Source organism: Lissotriton vulgaris, chromosome 5 (genome assembly GCF_964263255.1).
Source record: "Lissotriton vulgaris chromosome 5, aLisVul1.2, whole genome shotgun sequence".
Lineage (NCBI taxonomy): Eukaryota > Metazoa > Chordata > Amphibia > Caudata > Salamandridae > Lissotriton > Lissotriton vulgaris.
In genome coordinates, this window is record NC_141693.1 from 1,550,717,844 (window position 1) to 1,550,733,053 (window position 15,210).

At 44.6% G+C, this 15,210-nt stretch overlaps 1 protein-coding gene across 4 annotated transcripts in view; it reads left to right on the forward strand.

The window, feature by feature from the left end:
• Positions 1 to 15,210, forward strand: part of SLC12A6 (solute carrier family 12 member 6) — a 734,261-nt gene that overhangs the window by 465,709 nt on the left and 253,342 nt on the right. For all 4 annotated transcript variants that reach the window (XM_086923612.1, XM_086923613.1, XM_086923614.1 and 1 more), the window contains 5 exons: positions 6,735 to 6,865; positions 9,290 to 9,531; positions 11,843 to 12,057; positions 12,174 to 12,332; positions 12,853 to 12,951. In XM_086923612.1, coding sequence (XP_086779738.1) covers positions 6,735 to 6,865; positions 9,290 to 9,531; positions 11,843 to 12,057; positions 12,174 to 12,332; positions 12,853 to 12,951 — 846 coding nt within the window. The remainder of the gene's footprint in view (positions 1 to 6,734; positions 6,866 to 9,289; positions 9,532 to 11,842; positions 12,058 to 12,173; positions 12,333 to 12,852; positions 12,952 to 15,210) is intronic.

Genomic DNA, 15,210 nt, shown 5'->3' on the forward strand with positions numbered 1-15,210 from the left:
TCCCAGTGTAAGAATTGGCTTTTGTAGTTTGGTTTGCCCTGTTCCCATCATGCACCGGGACAGGAACAGACTAATTTGCATACAGCCAGGTTCTGAAACTGGGATGGTGCAGTGAGCTAAAAAACGGTGTTGGATCTAGCCCTGATCTCTTGACTGGGTGAGAGCTTTCTGCTTAATTCAGAGACTCTGTCCCTCACCACCCCTTGTTGTAGATAATAGATCTCAACGCAATAACCTCTGCCTAGTGGGCTTTCCGGAGGGAGTGGAGCAGGGCCGTGCGGCGCATTTCCTGGAGGAGTGGCTGCGGTCCTGGGTCCCAGAGGGCTCTCTCTCCCCATGCTTTGCAATTGAGCGGGCTAACCGATCTCTGGCCCTGAGACCGGCGCCGGGTGCTCCCCCCCCCCTGCCCATTCATAATGCGGATTCTCAACTTCAAAGACTGTGACAGTAACTTGGCTGAAGCCAGCAAACAACAGCGGCTGCGCGACGAAAATTGTGCTATCATGATCTTCCTAGGAACACCCGCGAGGTCCAGGGCCAGCGCTTCTCCTTTGGGGAGGTTAAGCAGAATCTGAGGGCGCTCGACATTCAATACCGGCTCCTCTTCCCGGCTCGCCTGCGTGTGGTGTTCGCAAACAAGACACTGTTCTTTGACGATCCTACGGCGGCCTGGACCTGGGCGACAGAGGAGGGCCCTCTGCGGGTCGGAGATTGGGCGCTGGATTCTGGGGGGGGGGAGCGTAGGGCAGTCTTGACTTCCCTGCTCCTTTCTCTCCTTAACCTCAGCGTAATCACTCCGGCAGGCGCCCTGGGCAGAGAAGGGCCTGCTCGGCCTCCCCGCCAGGACACTCACAGCAACTGGTGTCTCTCTTGAGGGGGACCCTCGACTAGGAGGTCCTCCGGCTCCTCTGGCTGCCTGGATGGCGGGGGTGCTTCGCCCGGGCCCTCGGCGATCGACTTTCCGGAATCAGACCTCTCCCGTAGCCAGATGCTCCTGCACGATCCTGCTTGAAGTGGTCTCTGCCCGCCGGGCCTAGCTCCGCGGCCAGAGAGGGTGCTCTAACCCAGAACATTTCTTACTTTCCCGATGGACTCGTATACACATATCCGGACACGAGAAGGGGTCCTCCATGCTTTCCTATTCCCAAACGTTTTAGTTTGGTTTTTACTCACTGGTTTATTGTTACGGCGACAGATGCTTCCGTTCCTGAAGTGTAGGGTGCGGGGTGGCAGAGGGGTTGAGGGGGTGGGACCGTTGTCCTGTGTTTGAATTGTATTTTTGGTTCTTTTCCTTTTCTTTAGTTTCTCTACACCAGCTTTCCTATAGCACCAGGATTTGTACCCTGTGAGACATACAGATCTCCCTTAGGAGGCTCAGATTGACCTGTTTTTATGTTTTGGGCTTTTTAGTTCTGCCACACCAGCATTCACGAAGCACCCTGACGTACACCCGATAGGGCAGACAGACTGGGCCTTCTCTTTCAGACTTGTAGTCCCACTGCCAACCCAAGCACCATGTCCGACACACCATTGATAAATGCCCCCTGCGCATCATGTCATGGAACGTTAATGGTCTCCTGGACCGCTATAAACGCATGGCTGTCCTCGGATACGTGCAGCGCTCAGGGGCGGACATCTTACTCTTACAAGAAACCCACCTGCTGGGTAATCGTTGTCCCTTCTTAATGCGGTACGGCTATGATAGAGTGTGGCACTCAGGTTTTACAAGGGGTTCCCGAGGGGTGGCGAACCTGGTGAAATGCTCCCTTCCTCTGGTGACAGTCCGAACGACTCTTGATGCCCAGGGCACTTTCGTGGCCCTGAGTGGCACACTAAACGGCAACCCGCTCAACCTGGTGTCCCTTTATTCTCCCCCCTCGATGCATGCGACAATCCTAGCTCAGTCTGTTGACCTCCTTGTATCCCTGCCCCCTGGTCCCACATTTCTTGGGGGTGACTTTAACGCGGTCTCATCACCCAACCTTGACACGGCAGGCCCTCCATCCCCTGGTAGAATTGCACAAGCCAAACAGCTGAGGTCTTGGTCCGCGTCACTAGGTTTATGCGATGCCTGGCGAATATGGCACCCTCACTCTAAACAATTCACGCACACCTCAGCAGCGAACCACACACAGGCACGGATTGATGCCATCTTCATTCCCTCCGTGGACTGTCTGCTGATTCAAGACGTCTCGCTTCTTCCGAGAGGTATTTCTGACCACTCGCCAGTGATGATCCCCTCAGGTCCCCACCCCACCTCTGTCCGACAAACTTGGAGGTTCAATGCCTGGTTTCTTCAAGACAAGGGTTTCAGGAAGGTGGTAAGGCAAGAGCTAACACAGTATTTTCTTTCTAATGAGGGCTCTGTGTCCTCCCCAGGCCCCCAGTAGGAGGCTGGCAAGGCCACGATTAAGGGGGTCGCCTAAGGTCAACTCAAGCTCCAGCGACAAGCCCAGCTGCAACAGCTGTCGCTGGACACGGCCAAACTCCTCTGGCGCTTCTCGGTGGCCAGGTTGTATGGATGGGGCAACAAGAATGGCTCGCTCCTTCACCGCCTGGCTACGTACCCAAGGGCGAACCGTATAATCCCTGAAATATCGGCACCAGGCAGGTCACTGTGCCGTGCCCCATTGGAAATGGCGCAAGCCTTTGCCGCCTACTACCACAAGCTATACGAGGCCCGAGCCCCATCCCTGTCCTTTACGGATCTGATGGACGTGGAGGGTGGCCGCCTTCCATGTGTGGACAAGTCGATCTGGATCTCCCCATTTCCCGTGAGGAAATTGGGGACGCAATCGTTCTTGTGTCATCCGGCAAGACACCGGACCCTGATGGCCTTCTTCAAGAATACTATTCCCAATTCTGGGATGTTCTCATCCCCCACCTGTACGCGTTATTTTGCGAAGCAGTGGAGAAGGGCTCCTTCCCTCAAGAAGCGGACATAGCCACCGTTGTAGTCGTTCCGAAATCCCAGCCCCCATCACTACAGTGCGCAGATTACCGCCCATTTCCCTCATCAACACTGAGGTCAAACAGTTCGCCACCCTCCTTGCCCAGCGCCTCAAACCCCATCTGTCTACGTTAGTCCACCCTGACCAATGTGGGTTTATGCCCTCTCGTGGCACTCTGCACTGTCTTTGCAGACTGCACTCCGCCATGGCCCATCACCACCTCCTCACCCCATACCTAGCGCTTCTCCTTGTAGACTTTGAGAAGGCCTTCGACTCAGTGGACTGGGGCTTTCTCCTCACATGATGGGACTTGGTCCCCGCTTCCTGGCCATGGTCAAGGTTCTGTATGCCCTCCCGAGGGCTCGTGTTCTAGTAAATGGAGTCCTGTTGGAGCCCTAATCTGTCTGTAGAGGGACAAGGCAGGGCTGTCCCCTTTCTCCCCTGCTTTTCGCCTTAGTGTTGGAGCCCTTGGCGGTCTTGATGCGGTCTTGCAGTCAGGTGCGGGAATAGAAATGGCCCAGCGCTGAACCGGATAAAATCGCCCTCTACGCGGACGACGTCCTTCTCTACCTTGCAGACCCTGCTCGGTCCGGTCCCCACTGTTTACGTATATTGCAGTCCTTTGAACAGGCCTCAGGCCTCCGTTTGAATCCCAACAAGTCAGTCCTAGTTTCCCTTCACCTCTCACTGGAATGCTTTGACTGGCAGTCCAAAATACCTCTACGTCGTCAATCATTCAAATACCTGGGGATCTGGGTGACCCTGCTGCCTGAGCTCAGCTGGGCCCTATGTCACTCCACTGGTAAAGCCAGCCAAGGCGGACCTCCAGCGGTGGCAGTCGTTGCCCCTCAACCCTATAGGGAGGGTGGCCGTTTTTTAAGATGATGGTGCTTCCCCGCTTTCTTTATATGATTCAGAACACCCCCATGTGCCTTCCCAGGGCCTGGATCCGTGAACTCGACGGCTTAGCCAGCATGTTCTTGTGGGGAAGGGGTAGGTCCAGGCTAGCGCTCAGTACTTGCAGGATCCCCTTGTTTGACGGGGGTTTGGGGATGACTCACCTTTACCTATACTACTTAGCCACACAAATTCTTTCCATACATGAATGGTTCAACAGGAGTGGTCCGACCCGGCCTATAGTCTTGAACTAGGGGAGCTGGACCTCGCTAGAATCCAATCCTTTCTATATGGGACCCCGATTCCATCCCGTCTTCCAGAGGTGAATCGCTCGGTGTTACTGGCCTGGCGGGCACCATTGCGACACACCAACTGGACACACACTGACCCACTGTGCACCCTTGTGGCACGGGACCTTGCTCAAGGAGGTGACCAGGCTTCAAAGCTTGGGATCTCATAGGCATTAGGCAGCTTGGGGACGTTTGGGTGGGGGATCTTATGCGTTCCTTTGAAGAGCTCACTGCACCACTCGAAAAATCTTTTTGTTACCTCCAGGTACGACATGCCCTACGTTCACAACTCACAACAGGCACGCTGTTGCCAGATCATAGCCCGCTTAAAGTCCAGATTATGTTTGGGTACCTGGGGAAAGGTGGCATTTCCCGCATTTACCGTACACTGATTAACAATACCCCGACTTACATGGACCGACTGCGGACGCAATGGGTGGACTGGGTGAGCCCCTTGGAGGAAGAAGACTGGTGTGATGCCCTTATGGCCCCCAGAACGGTCACCGCCTCCACTAGGCTGCGCTTGGTGCAGCTCTATTATCTGCATGCTGCATATCTCACCCCTGCACGACTTCATCGCGCAGGGCTTAGTCCGTCCTCAGCCTGTACCAGGTGTGGATATGACCCTGCTGACTTCCTCCATATGGTTTGGCCTGTCCCCTCTTGGCGGGATATTGGCAGGGCATCAATGAAGAGCTCTCTGAGGTCCTTGGGTGGGAGGTTCCACACAACCCTAAAAACATGCTCCTGGACATCACTGATGGGCTGGATGGGTCATGTAAAGAAAAACTGTTCTTTACTACAGCTATGGTGGTAGCTAAAAGAGGCATTGTGGCCTCTTGGAAATGCCCCGAACCCCCACGTGTGGGGTGTTGGCGGAATGGAGTGGACTGGTGCGCCACACAGGAGAAAGTTATGTATGCAGCACGTGGTTGCCCCAAGAAATACAGCGGAATTTGGGGGAAATGGTTGGGAGGGGTGTCTAACTGTGAGGGATTTGACTGTTTACATCTTTAATCTGCTTTATTAATGTCTGCATGTTGGGTATTGATAACTTTTGATTGTAATCCTCGATCATTGCAATACGGTGCGGATTGGCTGGTGCATTTCTTTTGTAAAATGAATAAAAATGTGTTTAGCAAAAAAACATTATTTTAAATGGGGGCGATGTAATGTTTGTTTGTAACCTGGTCATTATAGGAACATTCCTAAACAAAAAGAAATCTGTGCTATGCACCAATATGTAATCGCATAGTGAACCGGTTCCCCTGGATAAACATATAAACTGGGCTTGTGAGTCTATCTTATCTCATTCATGCAACCAAACAATACTCGAGCCCTTAAATACAGTTTGGGAAATTTAGTCAAGGAAGGTCCCAGGAAATGTCTCACAATTGTGACCTCCCAATTAGTGATTTAATCTCAAAAAGATTTGTTTTGAAATTACTGGTAATTGCTTTAAAGCCTGCAGCATATTTAGTACCATGTTGATATATATCAGGGGTCTCCAGCCTGTTGCATTATAAGGGCTACTTTTTTTTAAATTAATTCCTCCAGATCTACTAATATTATTAGAGTTGTACACCTCGGACAAGAGTACATTAGTGGCCACTCTATGCACGATTAAAGGCTCCGAGCACCTCAGTGTAGGATTGCCAGCAGTAATGTAAAAAATGTAAAAAAGGCTTCATCAATTTAGAATGCCTCTATAGGGGTGATACATCCACAGCTGCAATGCCATCCTGGCACTAAGGTAATTATATTTGTAGTAACTCTGCCAATTCTGCAAGTTTTATCACTCAATATCCTCTTTAAATATACTTTGGAAATTATGGGTTCTGTGATTAAACAATTTTTCGTCTCAAATATAGTCTTTTCAATTTTTGTACACAGGAAATCTCCTTGCAGGTCGCTGAAGAGCTACCAGTCGCTCACAAGCTACTGTTGGAGGGGCCTGATCTATATATACATGTCTATATTACCAGATATGAATTTTACCACCTTTACCGCTTCAAAGTACAGCTCTAATTATTGGCCCTTTCAGGCCAGTTTAATATTACTCGATATAAATATGCGCCTCTTTGGAAATGCTGCTCTTACTTTAATAGCTGATAAACTCTTCGAACAAAAGTGTTTCAGGATTGTACCTTTCATAGAAGTAAGTTAAGTTATTTTTTTTAAAAATGCAGTTCCTCATGGAGTAGTTGTCTTTGGATGTGGGAAACATCCAAGAGATGGCTGAAATCTATCTTCCTGAGGATAGGAATACTCTGCGGATCATCCCCTCCTTTAACTCTGTCCAGACCCTACCAGTTGCAATTCCTCGTCCTTTGTAACCAGTTAACACATTTGCAATCTAAGACCAGCGTCCCTAGCAATCAATCCTCTGTCTTGATAGATTGCAATAATAGTGTTCGCACACTAACCTGAAGTTCTGATGTTCTGAATGTTCTGAAAGTTCTGATGTTCAGTTTCCAATTGTCTCCCACTGAGTAGATGTCAGCAATCTTCATCTATGTCGATCATCTTCTCAAAGCGTCTCAACTCCTTAGTTTTGTAGCCTCTCACAACTTGTCCCTTTTGTTTCCCTTCACAGCCGGAGGCTCTTACTTCATGATTTCACGTGCCCTAGGCCCAGAGTTCGGAGGAGCAGTGGGGCTTTGCTTCTACCTTGGAACCACTTTTGCAGCCTCCATGTACATCCTGGGTGCCATTGAAATTTTTTTGGTAAGTTTCTCTTTGCGAATTATGGAATCTGGTGTCATTGTGGAAACTTCCTGCTGGTGGAATGTGGGCGAGGTTTTAATAATGTATGGACAGTTTACCCACAGGGAAGCACAGGAAAACTTGCTTCTAAAAGTCTTGGGGAAAGAATAATTAATTAGGCATAATGGATCAGTTATTCATGCTGTCTTTGATGTTTATTTAGCTGTTTAATAACATGGCAGTTCTCACCCTGCAATTCCTTTTAAGTGCTATTTTAGAGACACTGTTGCATAATAAGTAATCTAGAGCTAAAGTGAAATGCCACAGTCCAGGGAATGAAGTGGGGCCATCAAACTGCATTCTTCACTTGCGATCTTGGGGGTGTAGCTAAGCCACAAAAATGGTGGATACCTGAATTCCTGAGCTCCGGCCACACCTCTTCTATCTTGCCTCACCCTGGCCGTGACACGCTCCATACCGTGCCATTGGTAGAAACGTGGTACCCTAATTGATTTCCTGTAGCAGAACTGAGTTTGTGGTGGTTTGGGGCAGAATGGCAAGGGCGAATGCGACCCGGTCCAGCAACACAAGATAGTGGCTCACATGGCTTGATTGGAGCTCGGCTGATGTGGTGCACATGAGGAGCAATTCCCCGGACCCAGTGAAGTACTTTGACAGTGTCCACAGCCGTGTCAGTGCAGCAGTAGTGGTTGAGTCATGGAGGAGTGAGTGGGTGCCTTGGGCCAAGACTGGACTGCGACAATGAGACAAAACGGTTTGGCCTGGAGCAGCGGCTGCATCAGTGGTCAGGGATTGGTCCTCAAAGGGTCTCACTGAGCACTCCACAGTAAAGTACATGTTTCATAGAATATAACATAAGTGTATCAACAAGTCCAAGTAGTAAGAATCTAGTCATCAAATTGTCCTGATCAAGCTGAAATCCACTCGATTACTATCCTGCAGTAAAAAGACACTGGGGTACATTGTTCAATCCTTGTAATATATCCATGTGAGATTATATTGGTAATTCTCCATATCAAATAATATTCTCAGCAGCCAACACGTGTTTCGTCAAGCATTGTTATAATGCATCATTGACTTCATCAGGGCTGCAACCCAAGAAGAAGTAATTAAAAAATATTCACTAAAAATATATAGTTCACAATATTCTACAAGTCTCAGCATCACCTTGAGAGTATACTCGAAAATGATTGAAGAAATGGTAATCCACACCCTACTAAGAGTTTGATTATAGTCCCAAAGTTGTGAAATGGTAGAAAAGACTAAGTTATAGTGCACCCCATAGTGCCTGTTAAAGAGCCCAAGTAGTCAAAAGAAGAAAAAAGATAATTAAAAATTACCTTAACAAATAATCCAAGTACCATAATACTATATATGTGGTCACGAAGCAAAGGAAAACAAATTCTGAAATAGAAGAATGCCGCATTCAAAATATATCCAATCTCAAATCTATTAATTACAACTTAATCGGAATATATGCTCACTATTGAGAATCTCCTTAAGTAGAATATTATGTCCTTATTAATAAAAATACATTTGACAGTCCTCAAAAGTAATCCATGTAAGCTGGTGTATATATAAAGAGAAGTTATATTCGAAATCTGGGAGTAAAAAGACAAAAAAACGTTTGTCATGTGATCTGCGTCTGAGGTTGCTGAAGAAAAGCTGACACCAGCAGTGGCAGATGTCCGCAGCAGCCTAGGGTAAACATCAGGATCAGGATCCTCACGTCTACCTCCAGCCCCAGCACGCACTCCCTCCCTATGTCCCTAGCGTTCCCCCAGCCTCACTGGCTGACAGTAGCAAAGGAGAAGTAAACAGGACCACTTCACTGGTCTTATCTTATGCGTTACAAGATACCATGTTGATAAAAAAAGATACCTGTGTTAATAGACCTCCAGCACAGGGATGCTGTATTGAGTCACAACCTTCTTATGTGACCACAAGCAGAATTCGTACTGATTTCTGTTTCAAAGAGAACGTGCAGATTTCGGTATGGACCATTATGTTTTCTAGTCTAGATGACTTTAAAGGTGCTTGATTGATACTTAGCCGTTGTTATAAAAAAAATCAATAAACTATTGCAAATTAACTATTGTTCCACATTAGCAACCCTATTACTACAACATTGCTACTCCCTTTGATCATAATATTCTATTTAGATTGAGGTAATGTTCAGACATCAATACAACAATATGGAATAAAGTCAGCTCTTTATACTGGTTCCAAACAAAGGGAACAAGCTTGTAGTTAGTACTACATTTGATAAAATATGACGCACTATATGTTGTCTGCTTCCATCATATCAGAGTGTTATGATTGTGTCAGGAAAATGAAGTCATTTTTTCCCTTTGTTTAACACTTCCCTTTGCTTTTCTACTTTATTCTATTGTGTCAACCTATCTTATTTGCTGGTCTTTGCAGGTGTACATTGCTCCAGAGGCTAAAATCTTTGACACCAAAGAAGATGGAGAGAGCTCAGCAGCCATGTTGAATAACATGCGTATCTATGGCTCCATCTTCCTAGTGATAATGGCTCTTGTGGTTTTTGTAGGAGTCAAGTATGTCAACAAGTTTGCCTCCTTGTTCCTGGCTTGTGTGATTGTGTCCATCCTTGCCATTTATGCTGGAGCTATAAAGTCTTCATTTGCACCACCCAACTTTCCGTACGTATACAACTCGTCCTGAGGTTATAATACAATGTATAGAAAATGTACGAATTAGGCACTGGAATAGAATCGGAGATTTCTGTGCCATAGTCCTGGGTAATAGTGTAACCTATTTTCCATTGTAGAGGGGTGCAAGGATTCAGTTTAATATTTCTTGTTCATTGTTATTTTAATGTTAAGCTAATGTTAATTGCAATACGGATACATGAATCCAGACCAGGATATCCAGTCACAGTTTGTCGCACTATGAGCTAATTTCTGTTCCAGAAAAGCCTTGAATTTGCTTATAGGATTTCATTGTTCTTCTTGTTACAATAGGAGCTAATCTCCGTTTCACGGGGCACATGATTCATATCTGTGATTTCACTGCCTATCTTCATCATGCATGTGATTGATGTTGTTTGCTGGTGCAAAATACTTTATATTTATATCACTTCAGCCCATGACTTACAAAGGTGGTCTTCAACTCCGCGCCTTGTTCTTCTTCAGGTCGACTGGATCTTTGCCATGAATTTAGAATGGAGTCAACAGAATCTCAATAAACTCTACTTATTATGTTCAGTCAAAAATTAGTTTGATTATAGTTCAAAAACATTTATTGATCGTTAAGAGTTTAGTATTTTTTATTTTTGGTATCTTTATTCAGATTAGAAGCTTGATATTTCTGTTTACAGAAATATAAAGACATAATAATGGTTAGACACAAGCTTGAAAATTACTGCTTGTTCTGAAAAGAAAATATTAGCTAAGTCCCTACTCTACCCTATAGGATCCTAACCTACCATAACCCATAAAGTCCTTGCGGGTTTTAAAGGAGCATTGAAATAGCATCGGATTGTAGTTGAACTCCTCATGAAGAGTAGTTCTGGAAACTCTTCTGTTTCCGCTCTCAAAACAGCATCAGCAAACAGTCGCAGTAGCAACTGGTTAAAGCTAATCTAGAAAAGTAGTCACCTTAGTAGCTATAACCATTTAAGAATTTTGAAATGACCGTCAGCGGTAGCTTATAGGAATAAAGCAAAAGGCTAAAGAAAAACTGACTGTCACAGAGAAAATAGCCTTGGCCACTTTGGACAGCATAAAAGCCTTCAAAGCGCGCTCTAGGGAAGGGTGGTGTAAGACCTCACTCTCCAATCTAACTAGGAACACATATATTAAATACAAAGACACATGTATCCATCCACGCCGGTTTTAGGTCATCTTGAACAATGGAAAAGGATCATCTGATGGTCAGCTGCGTCTTTCTTCTTGTCCATGGTAAATGTATAAAGTCAGCAAGATATTATCTACAGAACGTCTACTTAGTTACTAAAATTGCTGTGCGTTAAATTCACTCTGATTGTCACAAGAACCCTTCAGTATAAATCACTTAACTATTCAGAACTTCACTGTGTGACAATGAACTATTCTAAAGCAGAAACATTCTAGTTGTAACTTTTACAGAATGAAGTCATGAGCTTCACATTTTCCTGCAAACACCATGGTTTTAATATACTGTTTAGTATTCATTATTGTGAATATGTGACAACTAAAATCTAACTAAATACGATGAGAACATGTAGCTTAGAAAGGAAAGCAATACATTTTTTAAAGTCTGCACATTCTACCAAGATGACATGTCAAATGAGAACCATTTATTTAATACAGCACTGTTCAGCACCTACAAAGGCATTTATTTGAGAAGAAATGTAAAAAAGAAGGCAAGACAGAAGTAGATAAATAAATTAGGCCTAGTCTGGCTTGACAATGTAATTACAACAGAAATGGGTGCTTACTATAAACAAAAACATGCTATGCGTTAATTTGCACGTTTAAGTAAAGGCACGTTTTTTATTATTTCATGCTTTAGGCGTTCTTGTGTTAATATATTGCACAAATTAGGACACTTATTTTAAGCTAAATTTTCCTGCTCTATCGATCTCTTTGATTTCACTGTCTTTGACTTCTGAATAAATGTCCATTTAAGTGGGTGCAGGATCAAATCTGTCATTTCATTCTTTAAATCACTCTGTGTGATCTAATGGCAATTTTGGGGAAGCTAGGGCACAAATCTGTAGTTTTACTATCAGTCTTACTTAGCCATTTGGAGCTAATTTGTTAGTTTTGGATGAGACAAATATCCCTAATTCCCATTTCTCTTTGAGCTGCTTTCTTCGGTTTCCCACATACATTCTGCATAAATCCCCTTGCCCCAATTGAATATCGTGGTTCTTAGTCCCTCTTTCTGCCTACTGTTGGCTATCTGATATCAATCTTTTACTTCTGCCTACTGTTCTCAATTTGTCGTTTATTGTACTATTTCTCCTAGTGTATGCCTGCTTGGAAACCGTACACTCTCCCAGCGTCACATAGATGTCTGTGCCAAGACGGAGGAGAAGGATAATATCACCGTGCCCACTCAACTCTGGAACCTATTTTGCCCTTCCAAAAACCAGCTAAACGCTACCTGTGATGAATACTTTGTTCATAACAATGTCACAGTCATTGAGGGCATTCCCGGCATGGCAAGTGGTATATTTACAGGTAAGAGCAACTTTGACCTGGCTTCCAGCCTGAACGATGGCTTTCTGTACAGTCTTGTCTTTCTCAGTTGTTTTGCTGCTTAGTTAGGTCCTTCTTTCTTTATCTGACCTCTCTAGAGAACCTGTGGAGCTTTTACCTTCAGAAAGGCGATATCATCGAGAAGCCCTCTGCCGCATCTGTGGATGCTATGGGCGCCATGAACCAAGACTACGTTCTTGCCGACATCGCCACCTCCTTTACTCTTTTAGTTGGAATCTTCTTTCCGTCTGTGACAGGTATGTCGTGCTTAGATTTCAGGACAAGCTTAATAGTTAATGGTGCTCATTATGAAATGGTGTAACCTGCAAAGACTGCTTTGATGGGTTGCTTTTATCATTTCATATTAGCACTCCTAGATTTTTTGACTTTGTCCGGAGAACCATGGTACAATGTTTAATTTGTGAAAGTTGTTACTTATCTTGGTCTGTGAAAACAGAAAAGTAAAAGCATGCTGTGTATAAGGCATCAAAGGGTGTACAGTTGTCTTTGTTCACACCGGCAGTGGCTCCACCCCCTCTTTCCATAAATATGATGGGGTGGGAGGATCGTTGTGGCTCTTTGTGCTCATTAGTGAAAAGGTAGTCTGAAACATGGGTTATGTTTGATAATAAAACAATTATCAAATGTTAGAGATGCAATAAACTAGGTGCTGTTGTTCCCTCACTGCCTGCCCCAGTCTTCCTTCTGATCACTTCACAAAGGATTTTCCTGTTTTTGCTATTGCCTGTGTCCTAACATTTTGCTTCTATCTCCTAGGCATCATGGCTGGATCCAATCGCTCTGGAGATCTTAAAGATGCTCAGAAATCCATTCCCATTGGCACCATTCTGGCTATTCTTACTACGTCTTTTGTCTGTATCCTTGAAAATTAATGTGGACCAGAATTTTGGTGCTCAAATGCTTCACAATTTCATTATTTTCAGACTTCTGCTTGAGAAATAAGGACATTTCTGTATAATGAAAGCGTTCTCTGTTGTCCTTTTCAAACTGTATTGAATCCTCGAGTCTCCAGAAACAGTCCGGAATCGCTGAAAATGAAAACATGAACGCCACATACAGAGGCAGTTTCTCATGTGTCCTTTATATGCCACATAGATTCCTTCCATCTTGTACAAGAGTTCAGACGTCCATAGCAAGAAGAGAATCCCAATGGAAATGAAATATTCTCCAATAAATAGATGCATTCCCTCTCCATGCAGAGCACTCCTCCTCCAGTAAGAAAACTAACCAGCACTAAAAATAGGGGTGGCTCTTAATGCTTTAACCTCACTGCTTTCTGAGAAAGTATTTCACTGTGCCAGAGTAAAAGGCGACTCTCACAGAAATGGACAGATTATATAATGTCCTCTTCACTCTTCATGCATTTATGTGATCTACTGCCCATATAATAATGCTGTGGTGCTTCAGTAAGAATTCTTGAAAAATTGGGAGTCTGTGCATCATAGCTTTACGTCTACGATTTGCCTGGATCAACAATTTTTCCGGGATCCACTAAGAATTATCTTGCTTACTCATGCAATTCTGCACAGAGCATAGCTATTCATGCCCACACTTGCAGATTGTCTGCAAAGCAAGCAATCTGCTAGAATGTGCTTGCTATGTATCTACATGTGCACAGATATGTATTTCTGGCACATAGAAAATATTTTCTCTCTGGTGAAACCCCCTTCTACACAAAATGGAACATAGGGATGTTTAATCCCCTTTCCCACCCTGCAAAATCACTTACTGCTGATGTTAAAAGGAGTGCTTTTGTGTGTGTTTCCAGGTGGGAATTCGCCTGTAAAATGTTTGTGCATGCAAAGGCATGCATAGCATTTGGCATGCCATGTAACACCTTTCCCATTCTGTCCCCAAAAATAGTTCCACTAGTACAGGTACAGATATTTACTGACTCCGGTTCTGTGCATCTGTATTGTGACATCTATGTGTGCAGATTACTTTTTTCCACCTACATTTTGTTGAGGTGCACCAATATTTTATGAATCGAGATTAGAATGAAAGTTTGCTGCTTCTTGTTTCACATTAAACAAGATGTTTAAACCATGTAGACACTATGAAGAGATGTATGGTAGATATGCCACTGCAACGTTTTTATTTACTTTGTCATCGCTTTTTAGTGCTTAGGGAAGAAACAGAAGTGTGCAGGTTAGGTAGAATATCTAACCTTCCTCTGATATTCTCAGTATTACAGAGTCTGATAGATATCGTCTCCATTAGGTAGAAAATCTCAGCTGTCCCTGTTTGATAGCAACAAAGAAAATGTTTTAACACACAAAATGGAAATAAAGAAAATAAATTGTAAATAGAACATTTCATGTAACTACGATAGCAAGTGTGGTCTAGTTACATGCTGGGATGTTTGGCATAATGGAGACACTACATCTAGCCCACGATGGTGGACTTGTCCTTGAAAGAGCATTTGGCTTCAGGTCCCTTTGTGAACAATTACATGAACTTTCATTTTTTATTTTCTTTGAAAGGGAGTTTGGGCTGCACAAGTACTGCTTTCGCCTGGAGCTTAGGCACCCTCGCGGGATAATACAGCTGATAGTCTGCCATTTTGGCCATGTAGTATTGGACCCCCTTCTGTCTTTGTCTGTGCCTGCTTGGAGATTTGTCTTTTTTCTATTGTTGCCAACTTCTTTCCTTGGGATGTTTTCTTTTCGAATGGAATCCTTACCCCAGAACGTTTCTGTAAGCAGTAAGGGTCATCTGAAACTGGTGTGACTAGACAGTTTGCAGATGCCTCTCCCCCTATAATTACCATTGCCCATCCACAGCAGGAAGCCTTTAATGTGCTGTAAACTTGGTAATATACTCATGATCATCGCTTGCCGGCTCTCACAAGACTCATCTTAAATGTCATTTTGTTCTTTTTGCCCTTTCCAATTGTGCTACTTATGTCCCCGTGACCTGTTTTTATTTAACAACCTGATGATAATCTGGTGGCTGCCTGTGGGCCTTTGCTGCTTATCCTGGAAGGTGGTTTGTTCATACTTTGATGGCTTTTGTGCTGATGCCGTCGATTTAAATTGCTGCTGCTGGAGTATCCTCGGGTTTGTGAAGTTAGGGGTATCTGCCACTTCTCAGAACATTAGTGGAATTGTTTCT